Below are 25,111 nucleotides of genomic sequence, written 5' to 3' on the forward strand. Positions count from 1 at the left end.
AGTCAGTCATGCTTGAAGGAGGAGATGAGAATCTTTCTGCAAAACAGACGCTAACCTTCTTCCTAGCAGTTTAGCATTGATAGTGTAAACAGGGTGGAAGTAGGACAGTTAAGTTCGAGGCTGCTTCCCTCCCTGACCCAAATATGACAGGCGAGGCTAAGGTTTATGTTTAAGCCACCTAACTGCTAAAGCTGCACTTGCACATTGCTTCAATTTCACACTCTGATGGCCCCTGTGCTGTTCTGGGTAAAGGTTTATTTATTTATCATCCTGGGAAGATTATGAACATTCTGATGCATTTAATTGAAAAAACACACAACTCTGAGAGAGGATGTGACAGAGTGGCTTTGGTTGGATTCAAGCTTGAAATTTAAAGGAATTGGAAGTTCTAATGAGCTGGATTTTAAGCATCAGGAACAGGGTTAAAGTTCCACACATGAATAGAATACAACAACACCTCTTCTTGTCGAAGAGGATTCTGGGAAATGTAGGAACCATTTAACCCCTGGAGTTCATCGAGTTCACTACCTGTTGTTTGTTTTTTGTTTTTGTTTATTGTTTTTTTAATCACACACATTTTTAAGGCTGGGCTTAATTCGTTCAGAAACCTTTTTATTCAATTCAATCCCTTTTACTCACTTATTCATTAAGGAATTCTCAATTGATTTTGGGGGGTCTAGAGGACCTGCAACCAGTCTCACAAAGAAGCTAAACATAACCAATATTATGATTAATTTGTGGGATTTTGAAAATTTCATGGTGAGAGAAAATTATCTTCCAGTATAAAATTCAGAACAACTCCCTTTTGAGCACAACTTGTTCCTTGTAGCAATAATTAATGTCTGACCTTCAGAGATAAGCTGCATGTAATGTGTTAGTGTTTTACTGTCTGCTGTTAACAATTGTGCATAGGTGCCCATGTTGAAAAGTACGATGCTGAGTCTACTATCATTACGGCTAATTCACAAAAGGTCTCAGCAGCATTGTAAGAAGCTCAAGCTACAAAGTCAGGAAAAAAACTCTTGACTTTGACTTTAAATCTTTTATTACGAGCTGGGCAAGAGCACAGATGCCAGCAACTTTGTTGTGATTCTCTGTCACTTCTTGACAAAATGGGTGAAGAGCTGGCTGCAGCTAGGGCGCTGCAGGATCAAAGGTTTGGCCGTGTAGTCTTCACTGTGGGTGGTGCTGAAGTGCGATTTGGCCAGTGGAAACCTGATGCCGCTCTATTTGATTAACAGACAGCAACAAACAATATATTCATTTTTTTTTTAAATATTAAACTGAGTAAAGACAAAAATAGAGAGAGTCCAATGCTATTACCAGCATTGCTACTAACATTATTATTGCTACCATTATGACAACAACTACTACCACTTCTGTCACTATTACAATTGTTACAGTAGAGTGGAGAATTTAACCAATTTTTTTTTAGTTTAGTTTGTGATCTCTCACCCCACGCTTTGACGGACAAGGTGTCTGTTTGCAGGCCTTCAAAGGGAGGAAGTCAGCCTTGGTGGTGTTGAGGCTCAGCCCAGGTTCTGCCAAACAGATTAAACACATCCAATATCTACATGTACCTCAATTTAAACACAAAAACAGGACCGATCCGTCACCTGGCCCACTCAGTATGTTGCTTGGCAGCTGAACGGCTGGTCTGGCCTGCTCTCCGTCCTTTATGCCGTAGTGTTCTTTGGCCATGGTTGTGTAGTAAAGGCCTGATAGACGAGAGGGGCTGAATTGTACATGGCTTTTGGTCATCAGGTCAGGCCCTGGCATATATACTGGGCAATCTGTGTGGTTCAGCTATAGAGAGGAATTGAGTCAGCATGATCAAAAATGACGTCACTGATATTCAGCCAAAAAACTTTAACATAACAAACTCCATCAAATCAACGCCACAGTTTATTGGAAAGTATGTGCAAAGGGCCTAAACTAACCTAAAGTGAATTAGGTTTATGATTTATATAAAATTATGTACCAGTAATATAATTTTTAAAAAAATGAACTAAGTAAAAGGACTGTTATCTCACTTTAGGGAAGGAGATTCTGTTGGTGGTGACTGACATCCTCTCTTTGTTGCGACTTATATCAGTGTCCCCCTTCGGTAAAGAACTAGAATTTTGGTTCCTCCTTGTCAGAACAATCGGATCTGCTGGGAAATAAACCAAACAGACTCATTCAGACAAAATAGCTGAGATTAAAATAATAAAGTAGGGCTTCACCTGTAATACTGTGTCATCTTAGTCTGATTGGTTTGAAATAAAAGTAACATAAAAGTCCCAGTAAATAAAATGTGTATTGTACAGTGACACACAGTCTAAGTCATCTAGGTCATCCAGGTGAAACCCTGGATGAAACTGTATTTGTGACAGAACACGAGTGTCAACACAAAAGCAATGTACAGAAAAGTAACTGAACAAGCAGGATACATTATTCTAAAGCTATATGTTACCATTTTAAAGTCGTGACCAAACAGTAACATGTAAATACTTAAAATAACTGTCCAGTGTTGGAATGTGCAGATTAATCAACAAGGATCAAAATCAGTAAAGAAAACTAAACAAAAAAGTACAGTTAGCACTAAACAATATCAGCTCAGTACAGTTCCTTCCAATATAAACAGTACAAAAGAAACATGAGTTCATTTATGTAATGATGATTTTACATTTGATCATGTGGAAGCCTCCCAGTGTTTGAAGGCCCTAAATTTACCTTTGCCTTGGGCTGTTATTAATGTGTTAAAAGTCTTCACCATGGGAAATTTTGCATCAAATCTGGAGTTTTAGTAAGCAATGCAGAAAACACTGACCCGGCTTGTGATAACAAAAGGCTTCTTTGGATGTGGACGACCATGAGTCCTCAGAGAAATTTCCAAGAGTGAGCTTCAAACGCTCTTTCACCAGAGGTTGACTGTAAAAAAAAACCAAAGTAAAAGATAATGCTTTTATTGCATTTGGGTGGGGATAAATTCAACACCAGATAATGTGAGCATTCAAAGAGTGACAAATAATAAGTCTGAAATTTAATATTTTAGACCAATTTAGAATTTTGAGTCAATAAAGTGTCAAATTGAGAGCCAAGACAGGAGCCATGACTTAACCAGTAATGGATCTGAACGGTGACACCTGGCCCTACAGCCATGGTTTCCTCCACTGTTTGGTATCTCTGTGTATAGGATGTAAACTGAGTCACGTGGCGGGATTTTTTTCAGTGAAGCAGAAAAGCTGCAGACCTGCAGACGGTGGGCAGGCTGAATGATGCAGAGTGGGTTGTGTCTCTTTCTACAATCTTCACAGGATCACCCATAGACACAGAGGAGGGCTGGGAAAAAAAAATAAAAACAGTGACAGTCGTGGTCTTCTGATGATAACACTCATTTCAAGTAAAGTCTCATAAAAAGGTTGATACTATGAAAGAGAAAATGGCTTCTCTGGAATTACTGAGCAGTTAGATGGTCAAACTCCTAGTTTTTTGTTTGTTTGTTTGTTTGTTTTTTAGCCTTTTAAACATATTAACAAAACCAGTTTAGGGTTGTTCCTAAATCTACTAGTCATTTTACTAGTAATAGCTAACTATGGGATGTAAACCTATGAGAAAATAGAAATGTACATTGTGAAAAAGGAGGTTCCACAGTGTGTAACAATGTGAATGTTTAGACTGTACCTTCTCAGGAATGTGAGAAAAATTATGCTTTAATGGTAAAAGAAGTATTCAGACCTTTTACACGGTAAAAGTAATAGTACAACAATGTTGAAAATGCTCCATTACAAGTAAATTTATCTGCTAAATATACTTTCAGTATCAAAAATAAAAGTACTTTATGCAGTCCAAAGGCTGCTGTGAGTGTTGGATTATTATCAGTTACTTTTATCAGATAATAATGAGATGCATTTCAGGGTTGTATATAATCTATGGTGAGCTCATCCTACCTATTTTATACACTGTTGGTTTGCTGAATCTATATAAATGTTGATATTTTATATGTTAATCATAAGTGTGGAGTGTAAAATCTCAATACTCAAAGTAACTAGTAACTATACCTTTGTTTGAGTAAAAAGCACGAAATTTCCCCCTGAAATGTAGTACAGTGCAGGTAAAAAGTAGGAGAAAATGGAAATACCCAAGTAAGGTACAATGATCTCAAAATTGTACTTACATACATCTCGAGTAAATGTACTTTGTTACTTTCCCCCACTGTTTAGTCGATTTGGACTAAACAGTGGTGCCTTATTTTGGCTTAGAGTTATCCCTGTTTTAATTAAATATGAAATTAGCTGCTGTTACCTTGCTCACAAGTTTAGCAGCTCTGCTCCAGGCTCCCTGGAAGACTTCGTTGTACTGGGAGACAAAGCCGTAGTGGCGCCCATCTCCTTTTATTGTGGGAAAGCCCTCTTCTACACAGAAATGCATTATTTTTAATTTTTAAATTTTATTACACAATACTTTCCGAAAGATTCAGAGATAGACACTCACACATATTCCTTCATTACAAGGCAATGATTTCGTAAGCCTGAATGTTTACCCACTTCTAAATTTGATGATATATAGGGCTTGCTGCTGAATCCATAATCTATTTTGAGTTTATTGTTTTACCCAGAAAATGAAGTAAAATAAACTGATTAAAATTAAGAATGCTGTCACTCACCTAGATGTTTAACTGTGGCTTTTACAATAGGAGAACCATAGTTCGGAGTGTATGTAGCTTTGTTGGTGCTTTCTGGAGGCTCTTCCATCTGCTGGATCTTCTTGATGGCCTGTGTCGGTCGGATTGGGGCAGGAGGCGCCTGGAAGTGTTGGATCCGAAATTCCTGGGACTGTGTGGTGAGAAAAGCAACTTCCCGAGGGTCTGTTTGCATTTTGAAGTTAGTGCAAAGCGTTGACCACCGTGGTGTGCGAGTCATCTGTGGCAATGGGTGACGGTGGTAGGAAACCCTCGCCTCTGTCAGGTAATCCTTGATGTGCCTCAGGTCCTTGTGGTCCACCTGGGCTGTTGTGAGCTGACGAACCATTTCTACTTTCTTGGAAGAACATGGCTGGAAGTCCTCCCAGAAACGGGTTGAATGTGCATCTGGATTGTGCTTGTCACGCAATGGGATGTTGGTAGACAGCAGGAACTCAACAGGATGGGCTGGAGTCACTGTTTTCACCACCGCTGTCATGTTTGATACCACCAGTGTCCTCCTTATGTTACTGTAACTCTTTGGTTAAGCTAGCCATCTTCTTCTGAAGCGGGTGAAAAATGCTACAATGCCTCACCATGGAAACCTCTGTGCTTTGGAACATGATGATGTTGATCTATGGCTGCTCCTGCAGAGAAACAAATGCATGCCATGGTGTCCTATTACCAGCCTAAATGCAATGAGTGGACACACAAAATATTCAGTTGTAACATTTAATTCCACAACAATGAAGCAAACAAACCATTGCTCACTCTTAAGAAGCGAGGCCAGATAGAAAAATTGAATTTTCCTGGTTATTAGATATGTCGTGGATTATCTAATAGTGCGACTATAGACTTCCTTCTATCTGGCTTTGCTGGTGTTAGAGAAAGGCAGTACTGGCACAAGTTACCTAAACCTATAAGAACCTACTAAATATAGCTAAAACGATTCTTCGATTAGCTGATTGACAATCAAATTAAAATTTTTTATAATTGATTCATAATTTAAGCAAATTTTTAAAGCAAAACTTTCAAAACATTGCTGGTTTCAGCTTCTACTATGTGAAGAGTTGCTGCTTTTCCCAGCTGTCCATGATAGTAAACTGAATATCTTTGGATTTTGGATTGTTGGTTGAACAGACAAAGGAATTTTAACACGTTTAACATTTGACACTTTGTTTCTAGGAAAGTTTGATGTTAATTTTTCACCGAACAACTAAACGTATTAATCAAAAAAAAAAAAATCAAAAGATTAAAAAATAATGAGAGTAATTGTTAGTAGCAGCCCTACTAATAAATATTTGGAGTGGACACACTTCTCTTTTTCAAGAGTCTTTTGCATAATTCAGCATTACCTTATATAAAGTTACAATATCAACTTGCAGGGTAGCATGATTTTGACCTGTAATGTCACCATTTGGGAGTATAATATCAGTATATTGGAAGCATTTTAATTGCTTGCTATCAAATAAAAAAAGGCATCTATATACAAATATGATACCACATTAAAAGATAAGCTTTGGTTCGATATAACATGCATGTTGTATATGGGAAAGTAGGCAAGGAATACAAAGTACAAATTAAATATAATTTAATTCAAATTTTAAAGAAATGCATTTCATGCACAAATTCACACTTGATGCTGTTTGTTCATGCATGTTCACAATGTGGCTCAAAATCACTTCAGTCAGTACAACAGCAGGTGTCAGTCAAACTTCATTTTCGATCAGTCGTGTTCAGCATAGAAACTTACTGTATCTCTAATACACATCTTAGGTGCTTAAAACTCAAACTGTGTTGTTTTTTCAATTAATTTATATACTGCTTGTTAGCTTGAGAATTTCCATTCTTAACCTATAATAGTACATCATAATTTCTTGTTGATTATATTTGGTATTAACAATCTGAATCCTCAAAATCTGACTCATTTAAAATTAAATTGAATTAAATTTAAATTCAAATAACTAAATAACTAAGGCAGTCAGATAACTGTGGTGGAGTAAAAAGTACAATATTTACCTCTGAAATGTAGTGGAGGAGAAATATAAAGTAGCAGAGAATGGAAATACTCAAGTAAAGTACAAGCAAAAGTAATCTCAGAATCAGAATGTGATTTAGTTACAATGGATATTTAAGTATTAGACGGTTTTTGCACAGGGATTGTTTCTGCTACTACATGACTGAGCTAACTGTTCATCAGGGTGATGGTATGTGGGAAGAGGCTGTTCTTGTTCTTATGCTAAGGCTAAATGAGCAATTAAATTTGTTACATATAGACAATAATAAATGAGTTTGTTTTATAGTTAACAGCTTTTTCCAAGAAAAAAGAGAAGATTTCAAAGAGAAATTTAAGAAAGATCTACTCAGACATGATTTAAAAAAAGAAAAAGAAAAAAAAAAGATTTCATTACCAAGGAATCCGAGAAGGAGGAAGTGACGTATTTCAGCGTCAGGTTCTTCCGCTCTCTTTTCGTTGAGGCTCAGCTAGCGGCCGGGTGGGTACACGTTTTGTCCAGCACATTTTCTCGATTTTTAGCTGGTGTCTGAGTTATTGATGCGGTTAAAATATGACATAGTTACCCGAATATCAGCAGCAGTTCGGTATTAAGTATTACCTATTCCGTTCAGAGGCAAAAAACAAAGAAAATTGTGACAAGAGTTCCACGCTAACGGCACGCATGTGGCGAGGCCCTGCACCGAGTCCACTCTGCGGCTAACGTTAGCTAGCAGCGTTACTGAATAACATTCTGCACAATCCATCACAGTCAATACGGCGGTTTAGAAACAGACGGTGTATTTATTACAGTGTAATTTCTTACTTATCTAGTATGACTGGCCTTTCTTTTACTGCCTTTAACGTGAGCTCAGAGCGATACCTAGCGAGCTGCTGCTAGAGCTAACGTCAGTTTTCTCTCTCAGCCTGCAAACATGCAGATCTTCGTGAAGACGTTGACGGGGAAGACCATCACCCTCGAGGTTGAGCCCAGCGACACTATCGAAAATGTCAAGGCTAAGATCCAGGACAAGGAAGGTGAGAGTCACATTTAGCTCTGAACGTGATGGGAGTCTTGACAGTTTGGTAACGTTGGCTAATGAAGTTACACTTGGGCCGTTAGGACTTCTCGAAAACTGTCTTTGTCAGCCGCTCATTATCTTCGAGTTTACTATTTTTACCAAGTGTCTAAGTTTAACTCTTCAAGCTGTATAGTCATAGGACAAGCCAATAGATTTAGTCTAATGGGAGAGAGGATTTCTCGCCCTTTAGTCAGACCATTATGCTCCTCACCTTGCATTTAATGGAACTGACACATACTGTGATTTAAAATCAGAGACTGATTTGTAAGCAGGTAGGCATTAAAGTAAAATATTTAATATTTGACATGTTTAGATCATGGTCAGTATTTTCAGCCAATTGGCATCTCTCCCTCACGTACATTGTATAGGAGTTGTTGTTTATGTGGAAGTGTAAATGCAAGTTGGTTGATAAGTGTTATTGCGTTTGCAGGAATTCCCCCTGATCAGCAGCGTCTGATCTTCGCTGGCAAACAGCTGGAGGATGGACGCACACTGTCTGACTACAACATCCAGAAAGGTAACAGCGTATTTAAAACAGGTCATATTGTCACAGAAAACATGACAAAAAGTTTGTAATTATAAATAAACTCTTAACAGGTAACGATTGAAATAAGTGAATACAGGAGTCACCTAGAAATCTTAAGGATGATGGTGTTACTAAAGTGTATACTTACTATATTTGTGTATTATGTGCTTAATTTTGAAATTAATATGGATTTAACCTTTATTGTGATGGTGTAGATGGCGCAACATCTTTGTTTCACTCTTAAAGGAGATATCTCCACTGTGAATTTTTAAAATGTACCTGGTGTCTATAAGATGCCCAAGTAGAGCAGGCTTCCTGTAGGTCTGTATGTGGATGTGACTGAACTTAAGATTGACATCAAGGTATTTTAACTGCCCACCAGAATCCACTCTGCATCTGGTTCTGCGTCTGCGTGGTGGCATCATTGAGCCTTCACTCAGACAGCTGGCCCAGAAATACAACTGCGACAAGATGATCTGCCGCAAGTAAGTCCAGTCTTGAATATCATTCGATGAGTCTGTTTTGAATTTTGTGTGCAGTGCTGCTGTAATGTACAGTAAAGTGGTTGGTTAGAGTTTAGAATACAACACTCTTTAAATGGCACTGCGAGGAGCGTTCTTTGGTTAGCCAGGGTTTGATCAAATTATGCACATAGCTTATTCTGTAAAAAGTAATGAACTAAATGGAGATGAGCCAAAACAGAACCTCTGATTTGATTTGCAGGTTGTTGTGGTTAATTTGGGTAAACATGGGCTGAAATGACAAAACAGCAATTGTAGGCTCCATTGTACTGACCTTAGTCGTCGGCTGACATGGCTATTAGTGTTGCACTTTTTTCGGGAATAAGCCAGTGGCTCACAGTAAGATTAAGTTTTAATTTTTGATTTTTCAAATGTGGCAAAAAATTCTAATTTTTTTGGCACTAGAACTAAATATCCTTGTTTCCCAAGAACCACAAGATCCATTGTGACTGTGACTATTAACTTAATGTAGGTTCGGGAAGATTTTCCTTGTAGTTGACCTCTGACTTTGTGTTATAGGTGCTATGCCCGTCTGCACCCACGTGCTGTCAACTGTCGCAAGAAGAAGTGTGGACACACCAACAACCTTCGCCCCAAAAAGAAGCTGAAGTAGACAGTTGGACTAAATTGGCCCTGTGTGCCATTTTGTGTTAAAATAAATGTGAGAAAATGATGCTGCTTGTCTGACTTGTATTATTCAGTAAAGCTTTTACAAGGCAGGAAGAAATGGAGAGTATTCGGCTTAGTTTGGATTCATTTATGTAACATATGGTTGTGGGGCAGCGCAGGGTGATCTAACTGCAAGAAAGTTACCAGACTGACTGAAACAAGATGAGGCTCTTGCAATAAACTCATGTTCCTGTTTGCCAAATGAAGATTAAAGATTCATGAGAAGAGTTTGGCAAGTGGTTTATGTCAGAGGCCTGTTCTAAGAAGCCTGTTATCGGGGTAATATAGCAAACCTGCCTCTTGAAACTGGCCCTGGTTGAAACAAACAGTGGGTTCGCTCCAAAACATAATTGGCACTGTGCTGGTTTGTATCAGTGAGGTGTGATTTCCACTTAATTTCAATTTGGCCCCCAAGCTGCATGTGCCATCCTGAATGGACAACACTATTTTGCAGGTGAACAAATTGTCACGTGTCCCGACAGCATTGCTAACAATAGACTATTAAACATTTCATATGGCTGGTAGTGGTGTAATCCAAATGCAAAAGGCACTGTACTGTGAAAGGTTAAGTTTATCACAGCACTTCCATCACCTGCTGCTTCATATGCTACTTGCCCTTGCTGCTACATAGCAGGCGGCATGGCCAAATGGATCGCAGCCGCTGTCGACTAGAAATTGCCAGGTCAAGGTTTGATGAACTGAGTTAGTCCAAGCTGACTGCCGAACAGAATTTTCATTATCAGCTGACATGCCGAATACCAAAATCAGTTCAGTTAAAGAAAAACATGAAATCACGTGGAAATGTAAAATGCAAACTACAGGAATACTGAATAACAACACAACCCCGAGTTTCTTTCCCTCCCATCAAACAAAAAACAGCAGTGACTTTGCATGACTGAGTTTTAATGTTAAACAGTTCTATACAAATATAAGGAAATCATCTCACATTGTCAAATCCAATACAAACACCTGCTCTCCTCAAATTCAGTTATTCTTGTGAAACAAAATTGTGGCCTTGTCAACACCAGTTGACAGTTTTCCTCTTTTTTTATTTACCAGTACCTCAATGAAACTGACCTGAACTAACTGAAGTATTTTGAGGTATTTTGAGTCAAGGTAAAATGTTTTGGACACTGAGCAATGAGCAATTGAAAACTTAACTTTGAGAATGCAATGGAGATGAAAGTTCAGCATCAAACAGATGTGTGTTTATTCCAGTTTATGTGGCTTCAGCATGACAGTGGTGCATCTTTGGTCCTGCATTCTCTCGTAGGGCTGGCAACAGATGTTTTAAAAAGGCCTTATTCCAGGGTATTTAAGGAGGAATCCACCCCAGATATTCAAACATGTTTTTTTTATTGACATTTATTGTAGGATTTTTTCCCCCCAAAAAAAGAGACCGTAGTTAAAAGGAGCTTTACTAAAGTGTCATGTTTTATAATGTGAGCCAGAATGGATTATAATGGAGACAAAAGTGTAATGTATATCACCAGAAGGTGCCCAAATAGTCTGACATATAAGGTGGATTTCTCCTTTAACTTGTTGATACACAATAATACTTACGCTCTAATTCACTTCCTATTATAAAATTATGACACAGCTGATCATATAGTGTACCTTAAACGCTAACGTGCTGTTACATCCATTCAATACTATATTGATTGTGAAAGGAAAAATCAGTCCTCTCTGTTGCCCCCACAACATCTCGGTACAGAGGTCAGACACCAGGGGGGAAGCTGTGTCTTGCAATTAGAGGACACTCTCTCTGCCTCCTTTCTGTGTATACAGAAACTACTACTGCATTCCCATAGTGTTATCGGGTGGTAATTATACACTGGAATAAGGCTGTTGTGAAGCTAAATGTTTCTGACATTAACTTTGAGGAGCTCGTGCTCAGGAGCTGCTGGCCTCTCTGTATTTTCTTCGTGCTTGATAAAAGGCCGGTAACAATCTGTTCTAATCTTTCAAAGCCATGAGGAAAAAAAACATGAGAACAGCTGTTGTTAAAATGGACGAGGACAGGCGACATTACCTACAAATTACTTGCATTAACTATGAACAGGCATCTATGCTAAAAACTTTATTGCTAATTCAGTGATACTTGCACGTAGCAGCTGATGCCAGAAACGCCAGACATTGTAATAACTGGTCAAAGTAGTGAAACCTCAATCTAATTGGACTGAATGTGTAATAAAACCTCTTGATGTGATCAATGCAGTAACATTATATTATTACTATTATTACTCTATTAGGTTTGCTGAAAAGGCTGAGATGCTCATTTTGACTGCATATGATAAAATCTCAAAGTTAAGTAACTTAAACAGTAAATGAGTAGTATAATAAATACACCATCAGTTGAAAATGGTACAAGCCTTACAAAGTAATAATTGCAGGTTAATGTAATAATACTATCACATTGTCTGGCAGTTTATTACATCAACAGATTTCATTAGGACCTGTTTAAAATCCTGTTTTGACATGTTATTATGATTCTGGTGGTTACTGCATCATCAGCTGCAAAGAACTGCTCCCTATTTGTACCTGTGTTACTGTCACATGAAGAAATCAATAACTCATCAGGGGGCAAAAAAGCAAAGATCAATAGTGTGCACCAGAAGTTCACATACAATGCTGGACAGACATGTCAATTAAGTACCCATTTGCTAAAACTATTGCAGTTGTGCTTTTTAACTCGAGCAGTCTGAGGTAGCACACTGCTAAGTAGTGCGTGCACGCACTCACGCACGCACGCACGCACACGCACAGTTTCACATTACTTGGCAGGTACTGGCTTCTGCAGAGCTCATGCAGTGCTCTCATAGTGATCTGTGCTGTGCGGCCTCGCTTAGCCTCTCTCTAGTGTTATTATTACTATTATGGTAAACTGTAGTGTTGGGAAACACAGAAAGTACATAAAGTAGAACTGGACCACTTTGTGAACACAGACAATGTAAACAAATTATAACTTGGCACAAACATTATCAAGTGCAAACTCAAGTTCGACTCATCGACACCAGGGTGGAAGAGCAGCGCATTTGTCCACGGGCCACAGCGACACATTAAGACCTTTCCTGCAAATGCTGATCTACCTAAGTGGCCGGTGGAGAGGACAAATCCATTGGCCGCAGCTTGAATTTAGCATCATTTTAGCCGGTAGCTATTGTTGATATCCCATCTTGCCTGTGATTAACCCATCGATGGACAAGAATAATTCTCATGAAACATGAGCAAAAAAAATGGTCGTACGCTGGCGATCCTCAGAGGAAAGCATGGAAACAGGTTGTTACATCTCTGAGTTTGTTGATGTTCTGGCTGGTGTGAGGCCGGTCCCAGGCTGCTGATTGTGAACTGGAACTGACTTTGTTCAGGGTCTTTGCCTCCATGTGTCCTTACCCTGACCAAACTCCCGGTGGTTGCATCTCCACAGCGTTAAAGAATGACAACCAAAATAACTTCAAGGTTGTTAGTGAACAAAAGCAGACATTTCACTTGTATAGCTTGATTGTTTTTCAGTTGCCTTACTAGCACTCACTTTTGAGATTTACCAGAAACATTATAAGAAGATGTAAATCTAAAAGTTTTATTCATTTATGTGTGGGCCTCAGGCTATTAGTTTGATGTGAAAAGGGCTTCTGCCAAACTGCATTGAAAGAAACCTTTATGGTAAGTCTGTTTGAGGTTTCTATAAACCGAATGTCCAGAATTATGATAAATATTTATATTTACTATATCTATAAAAATGTAACTGTTCCCAGACACAGTTGAGACCTCCAGCTCCTCCGGAAATCAGAGAACCACTGGCTTTTATTAAACACTGTCAGGCCCTTAGTTTCCAATAACAATAACATAAGTAGATCTGCCACTCTGTATTAAATAAAGATAGATCACAAAAAACATAAACTAACAAACAAGTAGAAAATCCTTTGATAGCTGTTGGAAATGTCCTTTGCAAAATAGAAATCTTAATATCAGTTTTGGTGCGAGTCCTCTTTTAGAGGTGCTTTGTCTAGTACTGTGTATTACTATGAACAAATCATCAACTCATTCATTTTGAGGCATCAGTATAATTAGCACAAACAAAGGAGACCATCACTGAAAAGACTTTCAGCTTCTTGCAGCCTCTGCTCTGCAGTTTTACATTATAAACCACCAAGTCAGATTTTGACAAAATACACTTGATTGCTTTGGCACCAAAGAGAGGAGGAGGGTGCTGTTCTCCCAGAGAAGATGGACCTACAGACCTGCTTTCAGAGTTATCAGTGATGGCAGATGGTGAAAAAGGAAAAAAAATTTGTGTAAAAATTATTTTATCCTGCTCAGGATTGAGGGGCTGAAGGTCAGGCAGCTGATGGGAATCGTGACATGGAAAAACAAGTAGCAGTAGCCAATTAGACCATAGTGTCAATTGTGTCAATTATTCCAAGGTTAATGTGACAATGACGCACAGTACAGATGGTTTATTCTGCATATGGCACCTGTAGGAGGTTTCTGGTATTGTGTGTTTTCCTGCACTGATCTTAAAAAAACAGATCCATGAAGGTAAACACCTGTACGTTTTCCTCCATGTTGCCTTGATTTCTCCTGTGCTGTTACATTAGAGAAACACAAATCAAGGCCACATGAAGGAGAAGAGCTCTGACTGTGGAGATGCAGCCCAGCTGCCGCTGTAGCTATTTATCGAAGAGTTTTGCTAGGCTCTGTCTCAGGTCCTTCAGGTCGCAGATTTTGACGTCCAGAACCTCGATGATACGTCGGACCTCGACCTCCGCCTGCTCCTGCTCCTCCCGGCTGGAGGCCAGCGTCTTTTCAGCACCCTGAACACGATCCTCCAGCTCAGCGTTTTGTCTCTCCAGATCCTGCAGACACATTAACTGTTGTTAATGACACTTTAATCATAATGTATTTCTAGATATTTTTTGCATTTGTCGATTCAAAGTGTACATTACATTTGACAAATTCTATGTATTTTTGTGACATTAGCACACGCAACCAGTGCTCTTTATTTCTATATAAATGTATTTTTTGTTGGGCCCACCTGGCAGAGTAGTATTGTAAATCACTCCGTCAAAGAGTGCCATATGTCAAAAATATCAATTTTGAGTGCAGTAATTCCTGCTATTTTGCCACCTCTGTCCACAAATATGCCCTGATAATAAATGTTATAGAGGAACAAAGGACTGGCAGTAACACACATGTGCTTTGTACGTTGCTTTGATGCTGTCAGAATGGTTCCTCTATCTAAAATTTCGGTGAGCAAGGCTGATCAGAAGTACTTTTTTAAAAGCAAAAAATTAGGACATTCTACACAACTGTTTATATCTGCAAACTGAGTCTAGTAATGAGAGAAATACAATCTATGCCAGTGTATGGCTACATGCCCGTACTCATTTAAAGTACGTTTAAACTTCAACGTGAATATACTGTAGTATGCATGTATATTGTAACAGATACTTCCCACTCAAACTGGGACAGAGAGCAACAGCAACTGCAGCCCAACAGCTTTGGGGCAGGTACAAGTAAAGCATCATGCTTAAAATCACTTTGGCAGATACGGTCTACTAGAGCAGAACTGTAGGTCTGAACAACAACCAGTTCAGCTCTTTCTTTAATGTCTGTAAATTTGTAATTTCTTGTTATGGCTGCTGACGGCAATAAGGTTTACTGAGAATTTCCTATCAGGCTTACTTACTTTAAATTGTTTATGCTGCAAATTTAACCGTGCTTTTTTGTGTTTTACAAGGTTATTCTGTATGACAAATGCACAAATGAACAGATTAGGGAACAAACACAAGGGCAGCGAATGTCAAATCTGAATATACATAATTCAAAACTGACACCACTGCTAAAAATGATAGAGGACCTAATCAAGGCTATGCAATATGCAACAGGCATAATCTCCTGCATTAACATGGAAATTCAATACAATGTGCTTTTTCCCTGAAGACCTCAGCTCACCCGTGCCAATTCTCTGCCGCACCGATGAACTGTACTGTCACTTTCACAATTACAATTTTGGTGCTTTGATTTTCCATTAGTTGACTGTGTGGCCCTGTGTGGTTTGGAAAACAGAAGAAACCAGCACATAAGCCGCTCAGCACTCTACAAAACTAGAGCTTCTCACTACAAGAAAGTCTAGTCTATGCATATCAAACCAGGAGAAGTTTGCATTGGTGTAAGACTGGAAAAGAAAATCTTTAAAAGACTGGACTGGTGACCTCTTAGCAATGGAACCACAAGCAACAACGGCAAAAAAAGACGTGAACGTCTCTGTTCACACTTAAAATGAAATGCTTTTATCTCTGTTCCTGTCAATCAAGTACTTTCCTTCTTTTCTGTGATATAATACAAGCTCTACTCGGTTAAGTAATGAAAATGTAAGGGAGGAAAACTGATTTGTGCAGCACACATTTAGGATAATTATGTTGACAATTTGCCGTAGAAATGTGGTTGAAGGAAAAAAAAAAATGCAGGATCACACTAGTCCATCTGAACCACCAACCAGTTCCCTTCCAGAGACCCGATAAGAACCTTTCTTTAAACAGTCAGAATTTCTAAAGATCTTGATGCATGCTTTCAAGAAACTGCTCTGGTCAAAGGTAATGTGGGCACAAACAAAAATCAAAAACAAAGGATGGCGGACCTTAAATTAACAGCATTGTAATCTAGTATACTGAGATGTTGCCTAACCTAAAAATATATTATTTGACCATTAAGAAAAAAAAAAAGCAAGACAGTGTTGTTGACTGCAATGTGTTGAGTTAGCCAGAGTACTCCAGAACAATTTTTAAGGAAAATGAAAAACATACTGAACTTCTCATCATCTCACCTGGAGTCTCTGCATGGCGTCCTCCCTCTCCTTCTCTAGTTCACCGACATCTGTTTTCTTGCTCTGCAGATTGTGAATTTCCTGAAATGGAGTAATTTCAAACTGTCGTAACACCACCTTCACACTGCCTTCCTTATACCCACCCACCGCCACCCAGTTTATCAGAAAATGGAGCATTCATCTCTTGTTTTGCACCAAAATACTTCAATACATACCTAGATGTGGCTCTATAAGAAGCCAAGTCATTTAGCATACACCAGGTTGGGGCTACGATTTGGGACACCTTGATGGTTTTTTGTTTTTTTGTGTGTGTTCTGTGGGTTCTGTCTCTAGGGAAACATCATTTTAAATGATGAGACAGACATTGTTATGTTAATGAAGCCAGAGGACAGCTGCTTTCAGTGAATATTTCACTTTAATATCCCTTTCATTTACCAAGGGGAAATGGCTTTTGGCTGAGTGTACCCAGCATGCATTTAATGGACTCTGACTTGGCCCAAACAAGCACAAAATGTTCACAAGATGATACTTTGGCACCATAAAAATTAACATTAAAGCAGGATTGTAAAAAGTTATGAAGGTGATTCAGATGGGTGTTAAATCCTGATTTCACTTAACATGTAGGTGGCAGCTCTTATTAGACATAGAGTCTAAAAGCAAAAACAAAACATGCTCTTTTGTCTATATCCTCTTGAATTTTTAAACATTTTGTCAAGTTATTATTTTTTGGACAAGACAAAAACAAGATTGTTGAACCAGAAAGATCTTGTTTAAAGCCTTCAAGGTGATTCAGAGAACAATTTCTCAAACTGACACTTGCACTTTTCTAGCTCTCCTAGCTTTATACACTTACAAATAACAGTTTTACTGAATATTTCCAGAGTTTGTTTTCCAAGGTAAATGAATATCAGATGGAGATTCAGGCTCATACATCCAATTGATTGCTTGCACTATATTCTGTGTGCTAGTGCATTTTGCACTTGCTTTCCACACTGAGCTTCCCCACTGAGTAAGACCTGGTGTCTTACCTGGTCTTTGGCACTCAGCAGGGCTTCCAGCTCCTCCAGTGACCGGCTCAGCTCCTCTCTACCAGTCTGACCAGCAGCAGGATGCCCCAGCTGGGCCTCCAGATCTGCCACCTGGAAATCACACACACACACACACACACACACACACACACACACACACACACACACACACACACACACACACACACACACACACACACACACACACACACACACACACAAACAATTAATACATATTTAATGATAAATTAAATTTATATAGTGCTTTTCAATGTATTCAAACATGCTTTACAAGATAGCAGCCTACAACCATTTTATGTTAGCAGCTCTATAGGGCTGCACTTAGGCACAATGCTGCTTTGAGCTAAATGCTTTTTTCATAGCCAGGGAGAACCGGTGTGATGTCTTTGGAGCAGGCATATTAAATCTGACGATTCACAAATCATCTGAAGTATTAATAATAAACTCTCTTTTGAAAACAATTTTATTACTTTGAATCATACTGTAGCAGCAACAAACTAGACATAAGAAAACCACGATTTTCAAAAGTGGTTTCCAACACTCCATCTTGCTGATACACTCAAAGTACAGTGGTCCTCTCAATTCATTTTCTTAGCCTGCAAAAATCACTTTAGGAGATGGAAAGTTTCTTTCTGGTTTAGTTTCAATTATTTAATCTAACCAATTAGTCCTCAGCCTGAAGCTGATCAGTCCAGGTTTCATGGGAATATGTTATTGGGCTTTTCCCATAATTTGCTGATGAACAAAGGTGAGAAAGAAGAATCTGCTTGGTGGATGTAAAAAGAAAAGGGTAAACAGGAGAATGACGATCTCATTTTAGAGGTTATCCCATGAATGGGCATTGAAAAGGTTGTATAAACCTAATGTGTGGTGTAGTTTTCTAAATCCAGAGAAAAACAAATGGCCCTTCACCTCCGGTGAAAACACGGATATCAGCATTAAGAGGTTTTTACATAACAGCAGCAATGTACAAATGCAATAGTATAATCACTTACGAATAACCACACACACCCGCATACAAATTCACATACTGTATGTTTGATGATTACTACTGAGGGAGGGAAACCAAGAGGGTCATCGCCTACCCGCCTACACATTCTCACATACACACAGATGCAGTCAGAAACTAAGAGTGTCTTTAGCTGCATCCATCATGCTTCACTCTGTTGTGCACTCCACAAATGAATCAAGGACATTTCCTTGATTCATTTACTCCACTCATCTCTATTGACTCTCCACAACACACACACACACACGCACGCACGCACAAACACACAGATGCACGCACACACAGATGCACGCACACACACATACCAACACAACTGTGATGCTTCTGTGGATAAAAAGCTTCACTGTCAATTGGTCACAGTACTGACGCCTCCTGTTATGGGCAGTTTTTTTTTTTTAAACTGCTGGAGGGACGTGACCTTTTTCCCACTCTGACCCACTTCCCTGTGTTTAACATATTAATGGAAAAGCCAAAGAGGGTAAGTGACAGTTTGACTAAGCAACGACAAGCTGTTCAGCCTTTGAAGTCTTAACTAGATGCAATTTAAAGTTTGAAATCGACCGTGTATCTACTCAAGTTATGTTTCAGGGCTCTGTTGCTCAACAGTCAGAGCAAGGCACTAACACTCACAGGGTTAGGGGTTCAGTTCCCATAGGCTTTGCTTACTGAAAATGAAAACATTATACTGCATGTTTTGCTTGCTGTGGGTGTAATCAGATTAAGACAACAATCTAATTTAGTCCTGAGTGTTTCAACAGGTTGAAGCAGCAGGCTTTGATAATAACATGCTTTACATGTATTTATTCCAAAACTGATAAGGCCCTAGCTGCATCACGTTGTTTGTTTTGTAAATCTGACACTGGCTCTACTGACCTTTCATATGCACAGTTTCACAAATTATGGCCTGTTACTTATAATAAAAAGAATAATCTTAAATTCCTCAACTGCCAGCCAAATATTCAAATAGGAGAAGTATAGGGAGGATTGAAATAACGGTAAAAATATGTATAGATCTGAAATGAGTAGAGTAGTAAATTGACAGAATATTAATTGGCATCAATTTTAATAATCAATTCATTGTTTTTAATTTAATGTTTTAAATTTATACAAGAAAATCATCGGTCCCAGCTACTTGAATATAAAAATCTGCTGGTTTTCTTCATCTTCTATAAATTGAATATCTTTGGGTTTTGGACTGTTGATCAAACAAAACAAGCAGTTTGAAGACGTCAGCGTGGGCTTTGGGAAATTGCGTCAGCCATCTATCACTAGTTTCTGACATTTTATAGACCAAAGGCTTGTTTTGATTTCAAAGTGGGTCTTTATAGTTCCCATGCTACTCTACAGAGCACGCCATCCACGCCGAGCTTCAGAAGACCGCCGCGGGTTGAAGGGGGGGTTGGGTCCACATGGTCCAAGAGGACTCAACCCCTTTGTATCCGCTTTGTATGTGACAGCTACTGTCCCCAGAGGCACTAGCTCCATCTCTCTGAAATCCACACAAATATACATGAAGGGAGAAATCCTGAGAAAACTGTGATATCTTTTTTAAATTAATGTTCCCAGGAACATTTTAATCTTCATAGATGGACAGGAGATTGAAAAACCAGTGGTGTTGTATGTATATATAAGAGCAGTGAGCTGAATAAGACATCACAGCAGATGCAGCTTCAAAAACAGTGAGCCCTGACTTATAAATTTAAACTATATACCGCAGGGTTAAACTACAAATGTCTTTATGTCTTTATGTCTGGGATGTCTGTGTTCACCTCGGATTCATGGCAGTTACGACTGATTCCAATGATGACCCTGTTTCACTGCAAAAAATAAAAGCTTCAAAATGTCCACAAAAACGTGTCAAACCCTGCCAGTCATATCATCCATCCATATTTTTTTACAAAAATATGGCTTAATGCACTTGTGAGCAGGCAAGTGCAATGGCTTGTGCATGTAAAGAGTACCAAGGGATTGGTGAAAATATATATACCATGAATCAATTTAAATTTGTCTACTGCCAGAGATTCTGTAATAGGGTTTATACTGTGTTATCCTTCACTCTAATATATCTGGAAGTATTAGTCCATTGCAGGTGATGTTGCAGATCAATGAGCAGCTCTGCTTTATGATAACATTACATTTTTTCTTCATTTCTTTAATGGTAACCCTACTTTAATCCCCTCATTTAGCATTTACAAACACTATATAAACACTTAATAAATAGTTGATAACAATAATATATTTATAACACATTAGACATGAGAACATTGTGTCAACCATTATAACTTCTCCTACGAAGACATATTCCATATTATAACAATTACAGTTTACTATAATGTCATTCATTATCTGTTTATACACCAGCTTCCACTCCTTGGTGCCCACAGGAGGAGTTATAGTTGTTGTTAAATATATTAATAAATGCTCATATCTGCTTACAATTACATTATGTTGGGTCATAACCCATTTATTAAATGTTTATATACAGTTTGTAAATTCTAAATTTGCTGGATCAGATAAAACACACAGTCTTGTCTGGTATCCATAAACATTTCCTCGGGAGAATTTCCAGAAAATGTATCATGTCCTCATATATATCTCAATAGCATGAAATAAAATCACATTTACTACAACAGAGGATTTTATTCACATAAAACCTGGCTCACTCATTTTTAGGTGGCATGTTGCTTTAAGCCAACTAACCCAAAAAGTTAGGATCGTGCAGCTTTGTTGGAGGCATGCACTTTGTGGGTGCTTACTATGCTTAGACAGTTTGTGACTTGAATTTGAGAGTCTAAAAATTCATATGCATTTAATTTTGTCCAATGCCTAGAAATTCGATTTGAACCCAAAAACTACAGTTGCCAAAAAAATCTGTGAAAATCAGTAACACAAACCAGAAGGCAAAAATAAAGCCACACTGAAAGCGTAGTTTTTGATGCAAATCAAATTTTCTTTATATTTCCTATTTTAGCTCTTTGTCATATGTTCCAGTGAGTGTAGCTTAGGTTCCTGTTATTATAGGCTGATTTGCAATCATGTATCATACATAATTCAATATAGACCTTGCAATAGACACAATTTCAAATGTTGCAAAATATATCAGTAAAACGTCAAGTCAAAGTGATGACTTAAAAAGTACCAAACATTAGTAAACAAAAGTAAACAAAAAATCTAATAAATTATCCCACAGTCCAATGCAGTATGTCACCTTACTTTTTTTTTTTTTTTAATCCTGTCTTAACACCTTTCATGTCTTATTTTAAACACTTTGAACCGCCTTGTTGTTTAAAGGTACTATAAAAATAAAGCTGCCTTGCCTAAGTAACAACCAACATTTCTCGTTAAAACTGAGCAGGGGTCAGAGTCAACCCTGAAACCCAGAAAGTAAACCGAGAGCCTTTCTGCGGCAGATGAACACCAACATGGCTGATGGTGTGACGAGGGAGAGAAAGCCAGCCAACCCCAGCCTCTCTCCTTCTGGTCCTGTGGTGATTTATCTTCTTCCTGCAACTGGGGCAGAGAGAAAGGGGGAGGGGGGCGGGCAGTATAGGGTGTCCTGTCCCAAAAAAAAAAAAAAAAACATCCCTCCCCCCCTCAAAAACCCCATTGCCAAACCCTTGAGGCCTGCTCTACTTCTAGCCACCTGGTTGACTTTGCTGCAGTGTGTGTGTGTGTGTGTGTGTGTGTGCGCACGCGTGTGTGTGCGTGTGTGTGTGTCTGTACCTGTGAATGCATATATTTTTGGGGAGGGACTTTCACCTGGACTCGTAGAGAGAGATGAAACCACAACGAGGGCTAAAAATAAAAGGGCTGGTTTTCTGTCACTGGGGATAATAGTGTCATTGCAGGGTGGATGCGGCAGCACTGAAGAAACCTTGTTAAGCTTGACCAAGGGCATAATTTCTCTCCCTAAATTAAAGATGAAATGTCTGCATTCTGGCCCTGTGATTATCACGGGAGCCTGTCAACAGAAATATCCCAAGGAGGGGGGGGCTGGATGAAAAATGCATCTGCAGTTTGGAACAGAACAAGCCCGTGTGGGGATTTTAGTGCGATACTTATAGATGTAGGAATAATAATTAAAAAAAATCATCACATCCTGATGCTATTTACACGATGAGTGGTCACATAGGGCAAGCATGACAGGAAACTGTTAAAGGAAAGAACAAAACTGTACACTCTACTTCTGCTTTGCTTTTAGTAAAGTGTCAATTGATCCTGTTTTTCACTTTCTTGTCATTTTAAACCATACATAAGAACATAACTGCATACACATAAGGGTTTGATGGTTTGATGTAAAATTATAACCCAGATCAGGATAAGTTATAAGAAAATTATAGTTAGTTTGCAACTATCTACATGTACTTTATGATTACCCCAATAATGCCGTAAGTAGTGTTTCTTTTTAAACATTTACCAGTTATTATGTTTTATTTTTTTGCTAGATTAGCTTTAATGTATTCCGATTACACTGAAAAGAACAACTGCGCAGCCCTAAATAAAACACAGGAATGTGACAACATAGTTTTTAGGGTGACCTGTTTTTGAAAGATTTGCTGGAGGACAAATTTGCTCCTATGGGTGGGAAATGACTGACAGGAAGCAGAACACCACATAATGCAGCCCAGATATGAAAACACGCATCTCAGCACAATGAAAATAAAACAGGAAGTGTATCCAGGTTTACTGAGGTGGACTATCCTGTTTTAGGCAAGTTGTCGGCTTTTGAGTTTCAATTACTAATTTTTGGTTTTGATGTTGTAATATAAAATGCAACATCACCATATCCCAATAACCTAACACTATATGATACAATGCAAATGTCTTTTATATACTCAGAAATCACAAATTTTTTCAAGAAAGCTTTGCACGCTGTTCAACATTGCTTAAACTGCTTACAGTAGCTGCCACCTGAACTTCTGCCACATGCGTTGCTAACAAAGCAAATCATGTGATGAAGCTTGAGGTAAGTCTCAAAAATCTTGACGACATATTATACCGAGCACAGGAACAGCAGTCACAAGTTGTGTATTTGCTTAGAAACGCTTCAAACCACAACCTTGAAAATGACAGCTGAGTTGAATCAGCATCACCTCAGTGTCTCTACCAAATATAAATTGCACTACTATAAATTGCATTATACGGTGTTATTTTGTACATGCTCTTTACATGGTCACCTGGTCTCGGAGGCGATCGGTCTCCTCCTGGTATTCAGCCAGCTGTTTCTTCCACTGCTCCACGCTGCTGTTGGCTTCCTGCAACGCTGCCACCAGCTTGGCGTTACTGTCCTGCAGTGTGAAGAGCTCAGCCTCCAGGTTTATCTCACACATGGACCTGAGGAGAAGTCACAAAATGATACTGTCTCATTAAAAGCTGTAATAATATATATAATTTTTACATATTCATCAAACACAGAACATTAACATTCATTTTGAGTCATGTTTTGCCAACCAACAAATTTAAATCCAATACTCATTCTCTTTTAGCTCTGTTTTTGGTCTCTACCAACAGCTGAGGGAAATATCAGGCTCTTTAGCTGCTAAATGCTCCATTACATTCACCAGCCAGTTGATATCTTCGTCTGTCTCAGATTAGGTGCTGGGAGCTTGGAGGGGGGCTGGCACCGAAAATGATGAGAGCAGGGAGAGTGAACCAAAACACTGAGCTGAAAGACGCTATAATGCTTCATAGGGCTGTGGCGAACAGCACAGTCAGGGGATAATTATCTGTGCACTTGTCACTAAGAGGGATGTCTTTCACATTTCACATAATCATATGATCTACTACTAATATAAATATTGATCAGTGCAGCTTTAAAGCCATCAATTCCGTTGGATGTTACTGTCAGAAAGAAGTATTGCTGGTGAGGAAAAATGCAGAATATAACAAGGTAATGAAGTGAAAAATTTATATTATGTTATTATAATGTGATGGGACATTTATTTGATTTTGAAGAGCTATAAGCCCATTCATTTCAATAGTTTCAGAGTCATTTTAAACTTGTAATTGCCTGTACCCTTAAAGTGACTTACCTTTTTTCTATTATCATTTAAATATTTTATCTCTTCTGTCATTCATGTCTTTGAGAGGCATCTTACAGTGCAATCCTGCAATGTCCAACATGGCTTCACAAGCTCTTGTCCAAGGTTGATAATTTTTTAGCTTTGGTATTTAATTGAAAATAGTCCCCAGTGAGTGCAATATTAAATTAACAGTGAGGTAAAGCCATATTAGATTACAAGTTTTCTCAAAATTACAGCATTTATCACTTTAGTCACTATAGTTGGGTTGTTTCAGGTGTTTATAGTGCATGTGGATTTTTGAAAACAATTGGCCTGCAACAGAACAGAACAGTGTGCACCTTTAACAGCAGAAAATTACACCATCCGGTACTATGTAAAAACGAAATAGTACATGGGTAATGAGTTCTCCTTTATTAAAAAGTGGGAAAGAGAGATCAGGTTCTGTGTGCCGGAAAAGAACAAGATTCAGCGGGGATAAACCAGGGCGCTTTCAGATGAATGAGGATGGAGTTTAGGAAGCTGAATCTTTGCAGTGACGACCAACTAACAGCTTGGCAACCATAAAAATACTCACCATAGCAACAGGAGAGAAAAGCCTGCATAGACTCCTAACAATCAGAAAATAAAATCGGTGAGATAACAGGATTTAAAGCAGCCTAGGACACATTTTTTTATGCTTCCTGTTCTCAGATGGAAGTTTGAGTGATCAATCATGGCCACCATAATGACAACAATTATGAGCTGCTAAAC

The 25,111-nt window shown here is 38.6% G+C and overlaps 3 protein-coding genes across 3 annotated transcripts in view; 1 reads left to right on the forward strand and 2 right to left on the reverse strand.

The window, feature by feature from the left end:
* Positions 1–1,045: 1,045 nt before the first annotated feature.
* Positions 1,046–5,162, reverse strand: si:ch211-198o12.4 (uncharacterized protein LOC555550 homolog). Its single transcript, XM_040128525.1, has 8 exons — positions 4,649–5,162; positions 4,288–4,397; positions 3,236–3,324; positions 2,813–2,913; positions 2,034–2,152; positions 1,617–1,806; positions 1,456–1,541; positions 1,046–1,226 (listed from the first exon to the last, which is right to left on the reverse strand). The coding sequence occupies exons 1-8, from the start codon at positions 5,160–5,162 to the stop codon at positions 1,098–1,100; spliced, it is 1,338 nt and encodes a 445-aa protein (XP_039984459.1). The 3' UTR covers positions 1,046–1,097.
* A 1,883-nt stretch (positions 5,163–7,045) lies between these two features.
* Positions 7,046–9,458, forward strand: uba52 (ubiquitin A-52 residue ribosomal protein fusion product 1). The gene is made up of 5 exons (XM_040128224.1): positions 7,046–7,158; positions 7,583–7,694; positions 8,169–8,255; positions 8,647–8,749; positions 9,305–9,458. The coding sequence occupies exons 2-5, from the start codon at positions 7,592–7,594 to the stop codon at positions 9,396–9,398; spliced, it is 387 nt and encodes a 128-aa protein (XP_039984158.1). The 5' UTR covers positions 7,046–7,158; positions 7,583–7,591; the 3' UTR covers positions 9,399–9,458.
* Positions 9,459–12,671: 3,213 nt separating this feature from the next.
* The window catches only part of LOC120790561 (homer protein homolog 3-like), a 48,751-nt gene continuing 36,311 nt past the window's right edge, over positions 12,672–25,111 (reverse strand). The window contains exons 8-11 of the mRNA XM_040128223.1: positions 23,516–23,672; positions 17,309–17,419; positions 16,281–16,361; positions 12,672–14,310 (exon numbers count right to left, since the gene is read on the reverse strand). Of these exons, the coding sequence (XP_039984157.1) occupies positions 14,125–14,310; positions 16,281–16,361; positions 17,309–17,419; positions 23,516–23,672 (535 nt within the window). The 3' untranslated portion in view covers positions 12,672–14,124. The remainder of the gene's footprint in view (positions 14,311–16,280; positions 16,362–17,308; positions 17,420–23,515; positions 23,673–25,111) is intronic.

The sequence above is a fragment of the Xiphias gladius genome, chromosome 6 (assembly GCF_016859285.1).
Source record: "Xiphias gladius isolate SHS-SW01 ecotype Sanya breed wild chromosome 6, ASM1685928v1, whole genome shotgun sequence".
In the NCBI taxonomy this organism is placed as follows: Eukaryota; Metazoa; Chordata; class Actinopteri; order Istiophoriformes; family Xiphiidae; genus Xiphias; species Xiphias gladius.

Bases quoted from the DNA above. Each gene is read 5' to 3' on its own strand.
- uba52 (XM_040128224.1), top strand. From the start codon at position 7,592: ATGCAGATCTTCGTGAAGACGTTGACGGGGAAGACCATCACCCTCGAG. The intron at 8,256-8,646 runs GTAACAGCGTAT...ACTGCCCACCAG, and splicing joins TGACTACAACATCCAGAAAG to AATCCACTCTGCATCTGGTT. The intron at 8,750-9,304 runs GTAAGTCCAGTC...TTTGTGTTATAG, and splicing joins GACAAGATGATCTGCCGCAA to GTGCTATGCCCGTCTGCACC.
- si:ch211-198o12.4 (XM_040128525.1), bottom strand. From the start codon at position 5,162: ATGACAGCGGTGGTGAAAACAGTGACTCCAGCCCATCCTGTTGAGTTC. The intron at 2,914-3,235 runs GTCTGCAGCTTT...TTTTTTTTACAG, and splicing joins AGCCTGCCCACCGTCTGCAG to TCAACCTCTGGTGAAAGAGC. The intron at 1,542-1,616 runs GTGACGGATCGG...TCTGTTTGGCAG, and splicing joins CAACATACTGAGTGGGCCAG to AACCTGGGCTGAGCCTCAAC.